Source organism: Anguilla rostrata, chromosome 13, assembly GCF_018555375.3.
Source record: "Anguilla rostrata isolate EN2019 chromosome 13, ASM1855537v3, whole genome shotgun sequence".
NCBI lineage: Eukaryota > Metazoa > Chordata > Actinopteri > Anguilliformes > Anguillidae > Anguilla > Anguilla rostrata.
In genome coordinates this window covers 17,543,881-17,563,887 of record NC_057945.1, presented here as the reverse complement: position 1 = coordinate 17,563,887, position 20,007 = coordinate 17,543,881, and the positions used below count along the sequence as shown (strand labels likewise).

The 20,007-nt window shown below is 41.0% G+C and overlaps 1 protein-coding gene across 1 annotated transcript in view; it reads left to right on the top strand.

The window, feature by feature from the left end:
* The first annotated feature begins 13,360 nt into the window (after window positions 1-13,360).
* megf6b (multiple EGF-like-domains 6b) overlaps window positions 13,361-20,007 on the top strand; it is a 43,242-nt gene continuing 36,595 nt past the window's right edge. The window contains exons 1-3 of the mRNA XM_064306248.1: window positions 13,361-13,770; window positions 16,812-16,946; window positions 17,790-17,899. Coding sequence (XP_064162318.1) covers window positions 13,682-13,770; window positions 16,812-16,946; window positions 17,790-17,899 — 334 coding nt within the window. The 5' untranslated portion in view covers window positions 13,361-13,681. The remainder of the gene's footprint in view (window positions 13,771-16,811; window positions 16,947-17,789; window positions 17,900-20,007) is intronic.

Here is a 20,007-nt window from a genome sequence, read left to right as displayed (position 1 = left end):
GTTTTGTTCGTTCGCTTCTGTTTGCGTTTGTATCCGTCGCAGTTATGAACGTTCCCTCGAAAGAATACTGCAATTCTCAATAAAACCACAAGATGTCAGTAAAACACATGTAAACGCGCGAAACACTGACCTATGTGCATTTGTTCAACTTACTTGCTTAAGTCAAGGGAGTGTAACTCCGGTACTGGAGAGAAAGTCTAAGTGCTGGTATTTGTTCCAACCAATTTCCCTTGTTTTCATTTTCGGACAGTTCTATAAAATATGCTGGTTTACTGAGGTACTTCAGCACAGTAAGATCTTCAGAATACACTTGCTGTCTGCAGCCATAGCTTGTGCTTATGCAAATGTCAATCAAGACATCCATCCATTATCTATACCCGCTTATTCTGAGCAGGGTTTCAGGGGGTGCTGGAGCCTGTCCCAACTTGCATTGGGCAAGAGGCAGGACAGGCCGCCAATCTATCACAGGGCTCATACACCATTCACTCACACACTCATACCTATGGTCAATTTAGAGTCTCCAATTAGCCTACCTGCATGTCTTTGGTACGGCATGCAGGTAGGCTAATATGGAATTAAAGATTCTTTTTTAAACATTTGTCAAAATGCACGTAGACTGTTACCAGTGTAGTGTACATAACAGGTTCAGCGTTTAACTGGAATCAATGTCATTAAATAGTGTATTATATGCAATAAATATGTCGTCTCATGTCATCTCATGACCCAATTCAACTCATCCTCCCATGATGCACCAGTGGGTTGTGACCCACCATTTTGAATGCACTACTCTAGACTGCTCTAGACCAGATGTTCCAAAAACTTTCTGAGCTCAGAAACCAATTAAGAAGAAATGGTTCTGTGTTCCAGGCCTTACTACAGTGTGTCTAATATATGCTCAAATATGAAATTAATTTCAAAACAACTGCATGCACTGGGCAGTGCTTAATTTGGATTGACTGTCAGTTCAGTGACGTTTTGAGATAACACATTAAACACAAAACAAAAATCAAGAAAGAACTATGATACTTTGTTTTTTAAACATGTATGAAGGACAAATCAAATGCAGCAGTAAAGTTATTTGGTTTGTAGAAAAGGTTTGATTTTTCTTCTACAATTAATGGTAGAGTAGTTGCAGTGCGTTAGCTGTCACATTGACTTCCATGACAGATGTTTCCGCCCACCCTTTCAGCTGCTGTGAGATCAGTGGGGGTGAGAAAGGCAGGGGTTTGTGACCTTTAACCCTGCATGGTAACACAGCAGGGTCCTCGTGGTGGGAGAAATATTTTGTGTTAATTTTTTAGAAAGAGATCATTGAAACTGGGCCTGTCCTAAAATGTGGTTATCACAGATGTGTAAGTACCCCCCAAAAATGCTGTTAAATTTATATGCATGAACAGAGCAAAATTGCCTACTGTTTGGTCAGCTCATGCTTGTAAATATCAAATTTAGTTAACCCATAACATACGATATGTCTGATGTCTTGAAGTACTATAACAATATGGTGCATCAGTGTCTCTAGAGACTGTATTGTTCTGCTTAACTTTGTCAACATTATTTTCATGTTTACATTGTTGTGCAAGAACCTGTACCAAGCAAGAGACCTTGTTAAACTCCTTGCCATGGTACATAATTATGTGGTACAGGGAGTGATTTCTCTGACCAAATCCAACCGAGTGCCTTGATTTTGATCGTTATCACCAAATTGGTGAATATTTCAATCATTATCTCATGGGTTTTGCCGAAGTCGCAGATTTCTCTTCTCAGATTTCTGCATACAGGCCTGTCTGAATCCAAACTATTTCTCAGGCGTTTATCTCCCTTTCATCTTAAGGTAATACATCACAGATTCCCACAGTTTATTTTACTATCAACATGACAATTCTAGCCTGTCTGTGGAGTGTTATGTAGTTTAGGAGTGTGCTTTTCATGACACTTTTATATATACAGAAGTCATTGTACAAATGGTACTGGTAAAATTGAGCTTGCATTTCGCACAATTTATGATTAGTGAATAGTACAATGCCAATGGTGTATGTGTATTTGCAGTGTGGCAACAGGATGTCCACAACAGTTTTAATTGAAGTCAGATGCATGGCTATTGTGTATGTTGGTTTCCACTGGGAAGTGCAACAAATGTGCAATAAATCTGTGGTTCTCCAATTGGCAATGACATCCTAATTGCCATTGCAATCTCTCACTGATAAGATATATGGCTTTATTAGAATAAAAAGAATTATCTCAGAATAATGGAACAAATGTAAAAGAGTAAAATCAATCTGGTTTATTTTGTGTAAGTGGTTGTTGGAGTTAAGGTCAAAACAAAAACCTGCAGATCCTGCGGCTCCCCAGGACCAGAGTTGGCCACCCCTGCCCTAATTTAAGAACCATTTAAAGCATCGTGGCATCAATTGCTGCCAGCAATTATACTAGAGACTTTCACTCAGCTTGGAGTGAAAAATCACTCAAAACTCAGCCATCCCCACTTTACTTCTCATTTTTCTGACAATGCTTGTGGGTTAAATGGACAGTGATTACAGCAGCACTATTTACTGAATAGCATTTACTTTAGCAGAACCAAATCTTGCATGAAGATCCATTTATCAATGGATATGCCTTAGTTTTGTGTATGCTTCTGCCCTCTAGTGGTAAACAAATAGCAATTTCTGCATTAACCTGGGATGTAATGAGATAAGAGAATCAGCTGTCAAGACAAAATTAAACCATTTAAATTGACAGGTGGGCACAATCCAACAGATTATCATAAATCAAAATAGCCCATGCACCCCTATGCACAAATAATAAATAAGAAAGGACCACAATGGAAATAAGCCTTTGGGCTTTATTGTAATTTATCCTTTTGATGATTTCTGTATCTGGGGCATCTCTGGCTAGACTTGTATTTTAATGATCAATAAAGAATTTCAATCAATCAATCAACAGGTATCTACCCACTGACTGCCACTCGCGCTTCTTAATTGGCTGAATCAAATTCAAATTCCTACAGCCAATTACAGCCCAGCAGCCTGTGTAAAACCCACCTGGATGCATCAATCAATCGACTCCAAGTAAGACCATGGTTATGTATTTTTAACTGGTTGGATGCCGCTGTGCTCAAGACTTCTGCTTTTTTTTTTTTTTTTTGGCTGTGTGGAGATTGTTGCTTATGATTGGTGAGAGTTGTTGACAAGAAGTGAAGATTATATATTTTTTAGTTTGGATCTCCAGTTCTTGATTCCTGTGAGGAATTTGTAGTGATTTTGATATCATTTTCTTCTGGATCATGGCTGCGTTGCTGTTGTGCTGTTCAGAAGCGATTGCTGCTGACTGGAAATTGCTGCTGTCTTATTTTCTGGACTGATAATGTAGTGATCTGGTGATATTGTGATGTTGTGAATTAATTGTAGGTGTATAGATTTTAGCGGTGTTGTTGCCAAAGCCCTGGTACTGACTAGTAGTATTTGAGAGAGAAGTTAGGTGAGAAGCTAGAAGCAGTGCTGCTGCTGCACGGTTGGTGTTGGTGGTGGGTTGTAGGTGCGTCTGCCAGAAGACATCAAAAGTAAGGAACTGGTTCTGTACTTTCACTGGTGGAATGCCGCTGTGTTTTCTTTTGGCTTTTTGGAGATTGTTGCTTATGCTACACTAGGTGAGAATTGTTGTTGAGGAGGGAAGATTGTATTTTAATTGGGTCAAAATGTGTAGATTATTTTGATTTCCATTTTGGTGCGGTCATTGTTTTTCTGGACTGATTATGCTGTGATAATAATATTATGATGGCGTTGTGTATTAATTATAGGTGTAGAGATCTCAGCTGTTTGTTGCTGGTTTGAGAGTTCGTGGCATTGGAGAGTAGTTCAGATGAGAAGCTAGAAGCAATGCTGCTGCACGGTTGGTGTTGGTGGTGGGTTGTAGATGCGTCTGCCAGAAGACATCAAAGGTAAGGAGCTGGTTACGTACTTTCACTGGTGGAATGCTGCTGTGCTGAAGTGCTGTGTTTCTTTTGGCTTTTTGGAGGAGTGAAGATTATATTTTTAATTAGGGAAAATGTGTAGATTATTTTGATTTCCATTTTGGTTCTGTCATTGTTTTTCTGGACTGATTATTCTGTAATAAAATTTTATGATGTTGAATTATAGGTGTAGAGATCTTAGCTGTGTGCTGCTGATTTGAGTTAGTGGCATTTGAGAGTAGTTTAGGTGAGAAGCTAGAAGCAGTGCTGCTGCTGCTGCTGCTGCACGGTTGGTGTTGGTGGTGGGTTGTAGGTGCGTCTGCCAGAAGACATCAAAGGTAAGGAGCTGGTTACGTACTTTCACTGGTGGAATGCTGCTGTGCTGAAGTGCTGTGTTTTATTTTGGCTTTTTGGAGATTGTTGCTTATGCTACACTAGGTGAGAATTGTTGTTGAGGAGGGAAGATTGTATTTTTAATTAGGGCAAAATGTGTAGATTATTTTGATTTCCATTTTGGTGCTGTCATTGTTTTTTCTGAACTGATTATGCTGTGTGATAATATGATGTGAATTAATTATAGGTGTAGAGATCTTAGCTGTGTGTTGCTGATTTGAGAGTGGCATTTTAGAGTAGTTTACATGAGAAGTTAGAAGCAGTGCTGCTGCTGCACAGTTGGTGTTGGTGGTGGGTTGTAGGTTCGTCTGCCAGAAGACATCAAAGGTAAGGGGCTGGTTATGTACTTTTCACTGGTAGAATGCTGCTGTGTTTTTTTTGGCTTTTTGGAGATAGTTGCTTATGCTACACTAGGTGAGAATTGTTGTTGAGGAGGGAAGATTGTATTTTTAATTAGGTCAAAATGTGTAGATTATTTTGATTTCCATTTTGGTGCGTCGGGCATGCTTAATTTCAAAGCTGGTTTTTCCTGCTTTGTTCAAATGGTGATGCTGTTTTTTTTTGTTTTTTTAATAATGCTGCTGCAGTGATGGAAAACGGTGATGCTACAGTGGTGATGTTTGATTGTTTCATGGTCTTAAAGGAATATAGGAACTTGGAATTTATTAGAATGGTTTCAGGTTTTTTTTAGTGAAGGGCATTGGTTGCTTTTTTTGTTGTGCTGGTTTTTAGAGAAGGTGTAGGAAATTTTACTGGCAGAGTAGTTTGTAGATGCTTGCAGATTTTAGCTTTCAGCTTAGAAGGGCTTGGCGGTTGTGTTGCAGATGATTGTCTGTAGTAAACATGTAAATAGGATTTTTGAGTGGTATGACTGGCTTACTGACTGAGGATCAGAGTTTGCTTATGTCCATAGTATGTGCCCTGAGATAGATACACCTCTAGCCCAATTCATGATGGGATAGGCTCCAATCAACTCCCTCCCCTCCCATCGCCCCTATCACCCCCCTCTCTGGTGAGAAAAGGTGAGTATGAATAGAATGAGACAGAAGTGGACAAGTTGAGTGGGAGAAATCCTCACACTGGAGCTGACCATATCATGGAAATAGATCTGATGAAAATAAGCTGCTGATGTGCTATTCACTTGTGGAAGAGATGCTTGAGTGGATGCAGATGGAGGAGAAGAGCTTTGTTATCCTGCTGTAGAAGTGTCATGTTTTTCTGGTGAACATGACAAGATGGATCATTGCGCTGTAGAACTAGGCATGACCTGGCTCGATGCAGAGGTTGGCTTGCACTACATTGAAGGTTTGGACCAGGATCTTGTCAAGGTAGACACTGCAGGCTGTTGCTGGAATGTCCTGAAGTATCTTTTCCATCAGCCATTTGAACATTGCTGGGCTGTCTTGGGATGAGCCGGTGCCAGGATAGGGACCTGCCAATAACTGCTGTGTGGGTTGAATGAGCTGAACCAGTTGGCACCTGCTATGCTGTCCAGGATGTAGTCAATGCTAGGAAAAGGCTACAAAGCTTTGCAAGTCACTCTGTTCAACTGCCTGTTGTCCACACAGAATTGGAGGGAGATATTTTTATTCCACACCAGAACTGTTAGGGACTCGCAGTGACTCTTGGTTGGACAGATCTTGGCTGCTGCTAACTTCTCCCAGACCATAGCCTCCGCCTCCTCCCGGCCCTGGGTCCCTCATTGAGACTGGAAGGACTTTGTTCATCGGAAGGGGCTAAACGAGCCTGGAGAAGACTGTGCTGACAGCACTAGGCCTTGGGTCTCAGGAACACCACCTTTCTCCACTTTCTGCATCTAGTCATCTGAGTGATGTCTTGTCCTTTTCACAGTCATTGTGTCACAGGGTGAGCAGTTGAGCTACCTCCCAAGGTTTTTGACTGGCTTCTCTGTTTGTGCTGGAATCTGCTCTCTACCCACTTTGAACCAAATAATTGTCATCTGCCTTGTCCTTGCCTCTTCAGTACCAGCGTCCTTGAATCGCTGGGTCTGAAGCTCATTCTTGGTTAGGCAGTGGATCTGTCCAGGTCTTCAAACACTGATCTCTCCTCTTTCACGGACTATGTAGTGATGGTCATGCTGTCTGAAAGTTCATGTCTGTGGTTGCCACACCTTGGATTTTGTCTTTGGCCCTCTGCTTGGTCTTTCAGCAGAGTCCACAAGTATGTAAACGGCAGCTATGATGAGTGTGAAGAGGACAACAGTCCGTGCACCTGACTGAGTGCAGAGGGTGGGGAAAGGTGGTGCACCTGTGTAACATACGGCATGGTGCTGTCAGCACACGTTCCTCCTCAAGCTCCTCTAACCCCTTCCAGTATACACATTGAGGTGAGATGCTGACATTCCTACTTCAACAATGGATCGGAGCTTCCCAAAGATTCAGGACAAGCTACCCTTCAGAGATGACATTGAGGACTGTGACTGCATGGACAAACACTCCAGGTCTGTGGCTTACTGTGGTTGGTAGTGGATGAAGAAGAGTCTTGCCTTTTTCCACTGGAACATCACCGCTCTCAGGGTAGGATTGGTAGGAGTGAAGGAGCACAAAGGAACACTTATGTTGAAGCTGATTGTGCCATGGGAAGAGAGGTTTGAGCAAGCCAATGAAAACAACTGAAGTACTGCTGAGGAACTGCCAATCACTTATGGTTGGGTGCAAGGAGAACAGCTGGACAGCTCGGTGCTTAATAATGAAAGTGGGATAAGAACTTTCTAAAGACAGTCGATACAGGGGAAAAAAAAAAAAAAAAAAACCGGAGTAAAGAGGGCAACATACAAGACGATGTGCAAAACCGCCAAACAGAAGGAAGTAAGAGGTTCATACTGAAGAGTGTGGAGCAATGGATTAGCTATTTGGCTCAGACTACAGCAATAATAAAGATGTCCCCCGATGAGGGGGGGTGGTGGTGGGCAAGAAAAACAAAGGACAAGATCATGTGTAACACCGCTGAACAGGAGTAAGACAGCACCACACTGGCTTTAGCTGAAGAGTGCGTAACAGTGGATTAACTACTTGGTTCAGGCCAGACTTGCAATAACAAAGATGTCCCCCAAAGAGGAGGGGGGGGGTGGTGGGCAAGAATAGATCCAAAACATGCCAACAAGTATTGTTAAATGGATGACTTCAGATTCAATATGGGTTGAGAATGGATTCAAATTCTTCAAAAAGCCAGTCGGAAACAGTGGCAGGGGCATTGGATCAGCCATATAGTTCATTCTGGGCCTGATCAACCCAGTCTGTGCATCCTTCAGAAAGTATGTGTGATGGCACCAGAACAACTACTGATGAAAGGACCTCATCTGAGGATTAAACCAGAGGCAGTAGAGTCATTCTGTTGTGCACATTTGAAGGGTAAATATGTAAATGTAATTTTATTTGGTGAGGGCAGTTTTTCCACATTGTTCATGCCCCCCCCCCCTGCCACTAGTTTGACAAAAAAAAAAGAACCTTTCATTTTTCAGTTGATTTTACTGCAGGAATGGAAAAACTCCTGCATCACCAGGATCATGGCATTATTTCAGGTAAGACCCTCACACTTTATTTCAGTTTTTATTATAAGGAATTACTTGTATTATAGTGGCTGAAATGTTTTACATGTTTGGTTTGTGGTATAATCTCATGACATTGCAAATTGTATATGTTTTATATGAAGTAAGGTTTTGCCAAATTTAACAGACTGCACCAAACACCAGCAGATGCCGAGTTAAACTTTGCTTTGGGTTTGTAGCTGTTGTATGCTAATAGGGTGTGCAGAGGTACACTAAACACAGTGCAGTTAAAATACACTGAACAATTCAACCTCACGCTCTCCATTCCGTAACTTTGTCAGTGCGCCACCATGATATAACCGTTCAATAAGTGAGTTGTCTTAGTCAAATGTGTCTGTGGTTTTAAAGAAGACAGGCCAGTATACACAATAGAGCTCCCGTTGAATCCATAATGGCCTGGCAATATTGTAGCCGGTTAACTGAATGTGTAGACAGTACATCATAATGCAGTGTATACGTTTGGTGAACGGCGGGTGGATGTGGTGCAAAAGCAATAATTGAGAAGTAATAGACAATTAATATTGAGGAAAAAAGCAGGTTAAAGAAACTTGTTCCTGGCTGGGCTTGAACCTAGGACCCTATCATCCATAGACTGTAACATTGACCACTGAGCCACGATTTTGATAGGTTCAGGAAGGTGAAGGATTGGCTGGTGTTGGTAAAATGTCCAATGGGGAGACATTTTGTTTGTAGGCTAGGAGGCAGGGGGAAAAAAGAAGGCAAAATCCCCTTAGTTTGGGGCTTTATTGTGTGGACATGTGAAGTTGTTTATGCATTCTCTCTGAAATGGTGTAAGAATGTATAGAAATTAATGTTTTTAAGGGCTGAGTGTCAGTGGCTGTTGTGATTGGCACTTTTCAGGGTTCCCCACAGAAACAAACTCTCGTTGCTGTATAGGTATGGGGCATGCTGCCCCGCCAAGACGTAACTTGGCTGGGTGGCATGCCTGCCATCCCAATTTCCAGCCTGGGCCATGGTTGCTAGGCTGACTGGCTTGCCTGACACTGGACATTTGACATGAAAGTCAAATTGTATGGTTTACATACTCCAAATCAGCATTTTTAAAGGCTAAAAAAGGAATACATCAAATTATGTCCTTTTTCATATGCTGTGTGCATGTGAGATGTTATTCATTATGTCATTCATAATGTGACATGCTACATAAGGTGTTATAATGGATAACAGCACTTGACATATTTATTATACCACTCTTTATAATAGATGCTATGAGCATCCCTGCATGATATTTATTGGTGAGGGTGTGACCATGAGGGGACAGTGTTACTACTATGCTGACATTTCTCAGCTAATCACACCATCCATGTTTTCAGCTCCAGTGGGGTTTTTGGTTTTGTGTCTTGAGAGAATTTTGACTCATATTTCACTTACTTTCACCCTTTTAAACTGAAAGATCACATGCGTGATTAGAATGTTCTTAACTGATCTTTCTAATGCTGATGTTACAGCCGCTACTGGTAATTGTTACAAGAGTACCACAGGGATCTGTACTGGGTCCTCTGCTGTTTTCCATATACACCAGATCTCTTGGTTTAGTTAATTCACACGGCTTCTCCTATCATTGTTATGCAGACAACACTCAACTCTTCTCTTTCCCCCCCTCTGCCTCACAGGTTGATGAAATATCTTCCTGCCTGGCTGACATCTCTACCTGGATGGCCATCCACCACCTGAAGCTCAACCTCAACAAAACTGAGCTGCTGTTTTTCCCACACAAGACCTCCCTGCTACGTGAGCTATCAATCACGGTTGATGGCACCACAGTGACTGCCTCTCACTCTGCAAAGAGCCTGGGGGGTGGTCCTGGATGACCAACTGGACCTCAAGGAGCACATCAAGGCAACATCACGGTCCTGCAGATTCCTTCTGTACAACGTCAGGAGGATTCGACCATACCTGACTACGCACTCCACCCAGCTGCTTGTCCAAGCTATGGTGACCTCCCGCCTTAATTACTGCAACTCTCTCCTGGCAAGCCTGCCAGATTGTGCCATACAGCCACTACAGATGATTCAAAATGCTGCTGCCCGACTCATCTTCAACCATCCCAAATTCTCCCACATCACTCCTCTGCTGGGATCACTCTACTGGCTACCGGTAGCTGCCAGGATCCGGTTCAAAGCCCTGACCCTTGCCTACACTGCAGCCAACAGGACAGCCCCCATCTACTCGCAGGACAGGATTCGATCCTATGTGCCTGCTCGATCACTCCGCTCTGCAGCAGCAGGGCGTCTTGCACCCCCTCCCACCCGAGTAAAGGGATCACGGAGCTTCACGGACTATACCTGGACTAACTGCCACCACTCTGTGAATTTTACTTTAAATCCCCCCATTCATGACACTCATGTTACATGTACCCCCATTCCAGCACATTTTATAATTTGTATTTGTCCTAATATTGTAGCTTGTTCTTCTCCCTAGTTTGGCTTGGCATAAGTTAGGTCAGAATAGTGTTAACTGTTGAACTGAACTGTGTTCCTGGCTAGAAATAGCTGTACGAAATGAGTATCGTACCTTATTTGAACCTGTGTTTTGTAGTTGTCCAATGACCATGATATGCACCTTTGTACGTTGCTTTGGATGAAAGTGCCCGCTAAATAAATGTAATGTAATTGAAAGCAATTAAGTTCTTTAACACTCTTTTTTTTCTTAAAAATGTTAAGTCACTTAACCTACTATTAAAATGGTTAATACGGTCATAAATGTTTACGTTGCCTGGAGCCTTGACAATTAAATAGTTTGAGTGCGTGAATTCGGTAGGTCTGATCAAGGATTCTCCGTGGTGCCGGGGGTTAACCCCACATGACATGCCGGAGGTTACCAGTTTGAATCCCAACAGGCTTGGCCTTCTGAACGACTGGTGAAAGGGAAACCATGCTGCTGCATCAGTGAGCTTACCGTAGCCAGTTAAAAAAATATATATATATATTTTAAAAAAATAAAATAAAATTAGAAAAGCATATGATTTTTTTCCAATATGGTCAATTACCAATGTTGTTGCTCCTTTTCCCATTTGACTCCAATGACTGTAATGACCAGGGGCTTTCAAATCAAAATCACCAATTTCCAGTGCCAAATCTCCAATCTCTAATTTGCATCAAATTGCACAAAAAGTACACGCACAACCCAAGTACCAAGGCTGTGTAAAGAAAAGTTACCTCATTACTTAGCATGTGTCAGTTTCCTGGGCCTTGAGTATTTTTTGTGTGCCCAAAGATGTACTGGAATATGCCTTCCCACATAGTGCAGTGGTAAACTGTTTGTCTCTCAATCCTTTGGTTGAGGTTTCAAATCCCAGTGGTGGTATCAACTGCTTCAAATCTTCATATCATATTGATTTTTTTTTTTTTCCCAGGATGGGCACAATACATACAGGAAAAATCCATGTGACGATGATGGTGCTTTAACTTAAATAAAAATGTCTTTTTAAAAAAAAAAATTGCATTAGTGTTTTTGTGCCTGATGTCCCTTTGTGTTTCCATTGTGTGTTTCACAATAGGCAAAATTTTCTTTATTTTGGAATTAAATATGGCATGTGAAAATGGTCCATTGGAGTATTTTTGTCTTGGTAAAATAAATAGACATACATGTACATACATATCATTTAATTTGTTAAATATTTAAGACCAGACTCTATTTCAAATGAACACATGAATGAATACAAACAATTACATTTAAGAAATGCTCCATTCATCTCCATTTTAAAATATGTACATCAAAATGTGCTAAAAGTATACAATTAACCTAAGTATCTAAACTGTAAAATTCATTCAATTCATAATGTATCTCGTGTGTTTCAAAAACTTTGGAATTACACACTTTCATATTTTTTTTGTTCATGCATACATGCGCTCAACATTGACTTTGTCAGTAACTCTGACAAATCCAAAGGTTCCCAATCCAAAGGTTGAGGGTTCAAACCATGCCTTTGCCTTACTTCACCTGGTCTTAATGCTAAATCTTCAAGTTCTTGGGCTGACTGTCTCATTTCAGCTTGCATTCATGAAAACCACATTTCATTAACAATTAAATAACAAACAAGCATCCAAATGTTCCCAATCTGCTTGAATCCGATCATCTCCGCTTGCGGCTACATTTATTGTTATAATTAGTAGTAGTAGTAGTAGTAGTGGTAGTGGCAGTAGTAGTAATGGCAGTATCATGTACACTTGCTATGTTTACAAGGTGTTCAAAATGCTTTTCAAAAAAGAATAGAGAATAAAAAGCAGTATATGCACCTTCCTTCATTCAATTGCTTCAGCCCACCCCAGTCTATTCTGTAATCTCCTCATATCCTGTGCTTAACACATCCTCTGTTCTCTGTGGTGAAGGGCTTGGAACAGCACAAGTTCTAACTGCCTAAAACCAGGGATTTAGAACTGTGTTCATGTAAAGTAACCTGACCCCATTGTAACCCCCAAACAAACTCCCCCTATATGATGACTACTGTCATTCAACACATAATTAGCAGACTGTCTGACCACCCTCACTGAATGGGGATTAAGAGTCTGTGGTCTCCAGACTGAGCCACATATTTTGAGTGGATCTGGAATACAATAAACCCAACTGCCACACAGACACTGGACAAATTCAACATTATCCCAGATGGTACATGGCAACCCTCTTACATGGCAGGAGTCAAAAATCAAATAGGCACAAGGCATACAAGGAAAATATTTATTGGCAGTGACTTTTAGATTGCAATAAGTCGGGTTTTCTTTTACCTTTTGACGTAAACCTCAAAGAGCTTTCTTTTTCAGATTTATAGATAAACAGATTAAACCTTGGAGTCTCTTGGTAAAGAAAGTTCTCAAGTTTTCATCGTTGATACACTCCTGGAAAATTCTGAGGGCAATTATGTTCTGTCTGTTATCTTTATAACGACACTCGCATACGGTATTGGTTTGTTGTAGTGTTGGCAGTTTGATATGATAATCCGAATATGAGAATTCATAGGCCTAATTGAACCGCCTGAGTAACGCCTAAGGGAATTCTCGATACAGTGTCTGCGTTAATGTTCGTCGCAGGTGCTCCGATGATACAATACGGATACGATTCATTCTGCAGAAACCTCAAGTTATAAATATGTAACAAGGCAAAGGCCAGTGCTCTTCTCTATTTTGTCATAAATATATTAAATGTGTTAGCCTGCATATTAACCGAACGCTGTTCGGAAACGTTGTACTTGTGTGTGGGATCAGAAACTGCCCTCTTTCATTTGATAGTAGCCTAATCGCTTTTATCGCGCTTTTCATCTCACAGTAAAAGATAAACTAACGGCTTTGCGCGTCAGACGGGAGACAGGTATAAAGTTAGTGATCAGAAACGATTTGTTTGAAAAGATGCTTAGGACTTCAGAAGAAATATGTGCTCAACCTGCCCAGCGTCTCCTCCCTATCCCCCCTAACCCTGATCAAAGGAGGCTGCGCTATCTTTGCCGGGACAAAAACACTGCATTCCCTCTAAAACACCAGGGGTTAATTATGCCAAAGACACGCTTTTAACACTCGTTACTGACAACTGCCGAAAGGTCTTTGCGAACTCTGGCAGCATGGCGCAGCGCTACAGTGGGTTAGATAGATTTGTCTTCTGAGGGTGTAACACGGATTTTTTGTTCAGCTGTTTGGATTTGGATTTTTTCCCCAGAAAGCGAACGCGACGCTTTAAAGCGCACATTACAAGGAAGAAAATGTTATGAAGGATTTTTAAATAACTGAAAAAGTTATTATTCTGAACATTTCTCTGACTGCCTAATAATGCATCTGAACATCTGTACAGTACTATTTATTATAATTAACGGAAATGTGGTATTATCTCACCAAGGAAGGAATCTACAGCCTTATATGTAAGTGATTTCTTTACATTTAAGTCATTCTTTGGCCTGGAGCCAGTTGTATTGAAATGCAGAACAGGTTGAAGGTCGGCCTGTTTATTTATAAAATAGCTTTTTGCATCAACTAGCCTCTCAAATCTTATTGCATTCTGTATTTGGATGGACAGTGAAACCAAACATTTTTATGCCTGCTAAACCAGCTCAAGTAATCATGGCCGATTAAACATGACCAAATGTTTGACTAATATCCTAAATGACTATCGACTCAAATAGCCGTTCTTGTCGCGTAAAGTTGAAAGGAAAAGTTATCTTCTGGTGCAGTGACAAAATGATTATCGCCAGTCCAACGGGAATTTCCTCACTGAAACTGGATCTGGTCAAATGGGGATGTGTTGTTTTCAATCAGTTTCTCCTGCATCGGTATTGAGATTATATTTCACGTCCTTTGGGGCAAGTAGCAAGGCAGCGGTCCCCAACCACTAGAGGCAAAGATTATTATTTACTTACTTGCTGTGGAAATAGGAACGATACCCTATCTAACTAGGCTGCCCAGTTATGCTGAAAATGCATTAAAATGTATCTGAGGGCACATTTCCCCTCAAATTTAAGCAAGCCAGCACTTTTGCCCACTTGTAAACCAAAACAAGTAATTGAAGAAACATTTAACCAGAAAATATCTATAATTTTTCATATTGCAAAGATTACAATATGTAGCAGTTGCAAATGTAATATTTCAAACATTCATGTATCCCAGAAAAAACGCCAACTCTAACAAATATTTCAAGTTTTTTATTACTTGATTCGCCTCACTTAATTCAGCACTTTATCTATCCATACTAAACCGTATATGTTCACAAACATAGGTGTGTATACAGCAACTTTATCATTTTAAATATTGCATGTTTATGGGGAAAAAAAAGTTCTATTTTATAAGTGTGCAATCAAAAGCCTCCTCAAAGTTATATATGAGATAAAGTAATGTTAACTTTATATTTCATAGATGTGTTTTATGAATAAAATTCATCCAAGCAATTTTACTGTCACACAGACAATCTTAAATTATGTATGCCCCATGACTCGAGAAAAGTGTGTTGGCAAAACTGATAAATTATGCTGTGCTTACATTTGGACGATAAGCATTTCAGCAAGAGAGAAGTTGTCAATGGTTAAAAAAAAAATTTAAAAATACAACAATTTCACAGTTAAACTTCAGCTGAAGTGTCATCTCACAGCAGACTTCGGCATGGTAATTACAGAACAGGGACTTTTTCCCATGCAGGACAAACCAGCTGGCCCATTACCCATACTTTTCTATGATGTGCTTTCCAAAAGGTCACACACGTGTTAGTTCTGTAGCCGTGGTTAGGTATGTATCATCCTGGCAGTCATAATTTTACCCCTTTTTTAAATTTAGGATGTAGCCATAAGGTAGCTAGAATGGGCGAGTAATCAATCAATCAGTCTTTATTTATATAGCACATTTCATACAGTGGCTGTAGCCCAATGTGCTGCACATGTCCGAAAGACAATGCTACAAAAACAAAAGTAAACAAACAGAGGTGAGCAAAGGCACAAAATAAGCTAAACAACAAATAAAAGAATAAAACAACAAATGACGAGGCACCTTAAGTAAAAGCCAGTAAAACAACAATAGATGAATAAAACAACAAATGACAAGGCACCTTAAGTACAAGCCAGGCTAAAAATATGTCTTAAGGTTTCTTTTAAAAATGTCCACAGAGGAGTCCCTCAGATCCTTAGGCAGAGTTCCAGAGACTAGGGCCACAGTGGCTAAAAGCTGTTTCCCCATGCATTTTTGTTGAAATCCTTGGGACGACTAGGAGGCCAGCTGCAGAGGATCTGATGGATCTGCTAGGTACCTATCTAAAAAGCATCTCTGAGAGAGTGGCTGATGCCAGGCCATTCAGTGATTTAAAAACTAGTAAGAAAATCTTAAAATCTATTCTAAAACAGATAGGCAACCAATGCAATGACTTTAAAATAGGTGTTATATGTGCTCTCTGTCTTGTCTTCGTCAGTACTCGAGCTGCAGCATTCTGAACAAGTTGTAGCTTTTTTAGGTAGACCAAACAAGAGAGCATTGCAATAGTCAAGCCTAGAGGTTATAAAAGCATGCATTAGTTTTTCTGTGTCAGCTTGAGAGAGAAATGGTCTAACCTTAGAAATGTTTCTAAGATGATAAAAGGACACTTTGGTGACATTTCTAAAGCGGGCTTCAAAACTGAGGTCAGAATCAAGGATAAGCCCAAGGTTTTTGACCTGGTCCTTGGTATGAAGGGTTGCTATTAATACTCTTCCCATCGTGAAGACATGATTAAAAACAAACAAAACAAAGTAGCAGGATTCATTTTGTACAATTTTTATGATTAAACTCCTTTTGAATTCATGCATACTGAGGATAAGAAGGGACATTTAATGGTTGGGGCATTTTATTTTGAAGCTCATATGATTTTAAAATGACTTACTGAAAATGTGAAGATGCTGACAGTCTGTAATTATTATCAATAACAGTTCAGACTTGCCGAAAACCTGCAAAACAGATTTCTTTTTAAGGTATAATGCCTGCAGCTGTGTCTAACCAGAATGAAATATTCTTATATTCTTTTGCTGTGTGGGTTGGCAGATTCTCTTAGGCAATCATTGTAATTAATGTATTAGTCAGATGCTCATATCTTCTGTGAGTTACCAGCCATTGCAAGATACAAGAATTGAATGAAATGTACTGGAAAAGAGTTTTCAGGATTCAAGCATTCATTCCAAATAGCTTTTTTAAGAAGGTGAGGGCTGTGTGAACAAAATAGATCAAGCCTTTTCATTCTGGTGTACAACTACATTCTTCAGGAAAATGCATATCTGTTGTTAACCCCTATCTGAGTCAGGGGGCTGATGAATATGCTGTGTATAGGAATCTGTAAGAGTGCAGGGACATGCTATATATGTGTGTCTGAAATGTTATGTGACCATGAATAGGCTACCCAATCTGCAAGGAGCTTGTGCGGTGTGTGACTGTGGCTCTCTATCTCCCACCACAGGCCAAATGTGTGTATGGAGCGTGAAGTGATGCTAGTGGCCCAGAGGCAGCCCTGTGTCCAAGCCTTCACACGAATGGTCAAGGTGTGGAAACAGGGCTGTGCTGGACAGAGCCGCTGTCTGGGCTATGAAAGGAGGTGAGTTCTGGAAAGTGTCCCTGACTCGCTTCCTTACTCTCTCTCTCTCGCTTGCTGACACATTCTGTCCCAGTCTAATGCTCACTCATTCACTCACTCACTCACTGACTTGCTTATTCACTCACTCACACACTCATTCACTCACTCACTCTGTATCGGCTCACTCATTCAAATCAATTTGAGGAGCTGCTTATCTGCATGTTACTGAATTGATAGAGATTGCAGCAATGAAATGGCATAAAATTGCAATTATGAATTTCAGAGAAAAGACAAAAACAAAAGGGTAATAATGGGAAAAGAGTAAGAACTGCACAGATTCCCATTCTCTGCAGTGTCTCCCATGGTACAGAACTGCAGCTTGCTTTGATGATAGGCAGGGTTTCAATTACAGGCCTTAAAGTTTGTGCTGTCTTTACTGGATAATAACTAGCAAGGCTGCAGGAGAGGTGTACAACTACAGGATCAGACACTCCACACTTAGTGCTGAAATTCATGGCCTGCAAACATTCTGTCTTTCACACTGAAAACAAACCATCAAAGAGTGGGGGAAATATGCTGTGTTCTCCTGGCGTATTTAATTTACGCACTGAAACAGTCACTCAAAACAAAGTACGCAGCTTCAGACAAAACAGAACCACCTAACGCACACAACTTTGGGGGTAGGGAGGGGGGCCGTAGGGTGTTTGTGCCAAAGCAACCATCTTTGAAGGAGGAAGTGTTCGTTGTAGAAATAAAAAAAACTGCATTCTCACCATGTAAAATGCATTAATTTAGATAGAATGGAGAGTGGAGCATGGATAGTTGAAGAGAATGAATGAATGATCGATCCCCATCTCCTTGCAGGACTGCCTATTACACGGCTTACAGGCAGGTGTACAGACAGGACTACCAGACTGTATATAAGTGCTGCCCAGGCTGGTCTCAGCTGAATGGGGAGGCGGGCTGTCTGTACCGTAAGTGTCTTCTTTCTTCCCTTTGAATCTTTTCTCATTCCTCTGCTCTTCACCCCCGACTTGCAGTTTTACTTTTTCTCCCAGCGTGGGGCCTTCACGTACTTGAATCACTCTTCATTCCTCGACTGGATCAGTTGCTCTGAGGAAAGAGGGGAGGGCTCTGTTGCCTTTAAATGAGACCCCATTTGTTAGTGCTAAAGGTGCAGTTTTCTTTTCTCCCTCAAACGGTGTTCACAAGATCAGCGACAGGCTGCTTGATGAAGGCCACAAGCCAGAGCATTGTGCTCACTGTCTCTGCTTCTAACTCTCATGGTAAATGGTAAATGGACTGCATTTATATAGCGCTTTTATCCAAAGTGCTTTACACTTGATACCTCGCATTCACCAGAGCAGTTAGGAGTCTTGCTCAGGGACACTACGACACACCCAGGGCGGGGATCGAACCGGCAACCCTCCGACTGCCAGACAACCGCTCTTACCTCCTGAGCTATGTCTCATAACACACATGCTAAATGCTAAATATAATGTGTTGTGAAATTGAGATGAGTTTTTCATGTAAATTAAATGATTTAACTGTCTTTAAAACAGCATATTGTAAAAGAAACACTGGGTTTGATACCTCTAGTGTTAGAGTGCCTTGTTGGGTTTGTCAATGTGGGAGTGTGTTAATGTGCTTTTTTGGGTTATTTTTCTCTGAGAGTGCATTACAATGTCTCAATGGTTCTGATACAGAAGCCCTTGAAATGTTAGGAAGTGTTCTGCTGTTTTTGCCCATTGTTTAAGTGTGTAAAAGTACCCCGTTTAGTTTGATATCCATCTGATGTTCCTGAGGGGAGCCTCTCTCAACATTTTCTCTGTGGTCCATCCAGGAGCCCATGAGATTTCCAGTTTGTAGAGCTGGGGGCAGCGGTTTGACTCTAACAGGAGCAGTGGCTGTGAACAAAGCACAAACCGGTCTGGTGCCCTCATTTACCACTGCATGCGAACAGGGACATTATTTCAAGGGGACAGGCCCTGTTTGAGCCCAGCGATGGGAGAAGAGTGCTGGGTGCTGTGTCATCCCACAGACAGTCTGAGTTTCAATATGTCCTCACTGGGATCGCCTGCCACCATGAAATGCCAATGCAGTTGTCATAGTGACAGGGCAGCAAGGATCTAGCTATTTATCCAGATCTCCCACAGCCAACTTTTACTAAAACCATTACACCTGTCTCTTATAAGGGCCTCTCGAGTACTGTAGTTTCAGAGCTTCCTTCCCCAGAGCGATTCCGCCATATTGTAGTATAAAAGGCTATTTAGGCACCTGTGAGTCCAAGCCAGTGCAAATGCTTATGCTATTGTTTGAGCTTTTTTGGAAGCCTGACTCACAGAAGCAGAATCACTACATTAGCAGAATCTTAATCAAAGTAAAGAGAGGAAAAACAGGTTTAATAATGATCAGATTGATTTGTAGTCTTCTCTGTGTGAATCTCACAAAACAGCTGTGTGTATGTGTGGTATGACAGAGCTCAAACCTCAGTATATATAATAGTAACAGTAATTTTCCTATTAACAATGCTGTTACCAGCCTGGCATCAATATACAGTAATATACAGTAATAAAATAGAACAGAACAGGTGAATAATTGCTGAATCAGTTGGCTTATTTTAATACAGTTGCTGATATAGAATATACTGTACTTTTTTAGATGGCAGGTCATTTTTAAGCTTCTATATTTGTACTTCATTAGCATGTTTTCAAATGAAGCCATTTCCACGTGATATTTGTAAGTGCCTTTTAGGACGAGCCTTCTAATTAGTACAGCGAGAGCTCTTTGATTTGACACATTCCTCAATAAAATGAAACCTGATCCGCTGAGTCAGAATTGTTACCAACTCCAAGAGACTGGATCTGTGAGGCGGTGAATCATTGTAATTACACCCTCTCTGTCTGCGCTCTGTCCTTGCCAAGGCAAACAGTGGCCTCTAATCTCCGTTTCCTCGAGAGTGTGTACATCTGCACTCTAATGGAAAGGGGATTTCTCAAGCAGCAACTGCTATGTCGCATGTGAGCACCCAATGCAAATGGAACTGTGGAAGGTACCTTTGATTCAAACATGTATGGTTACC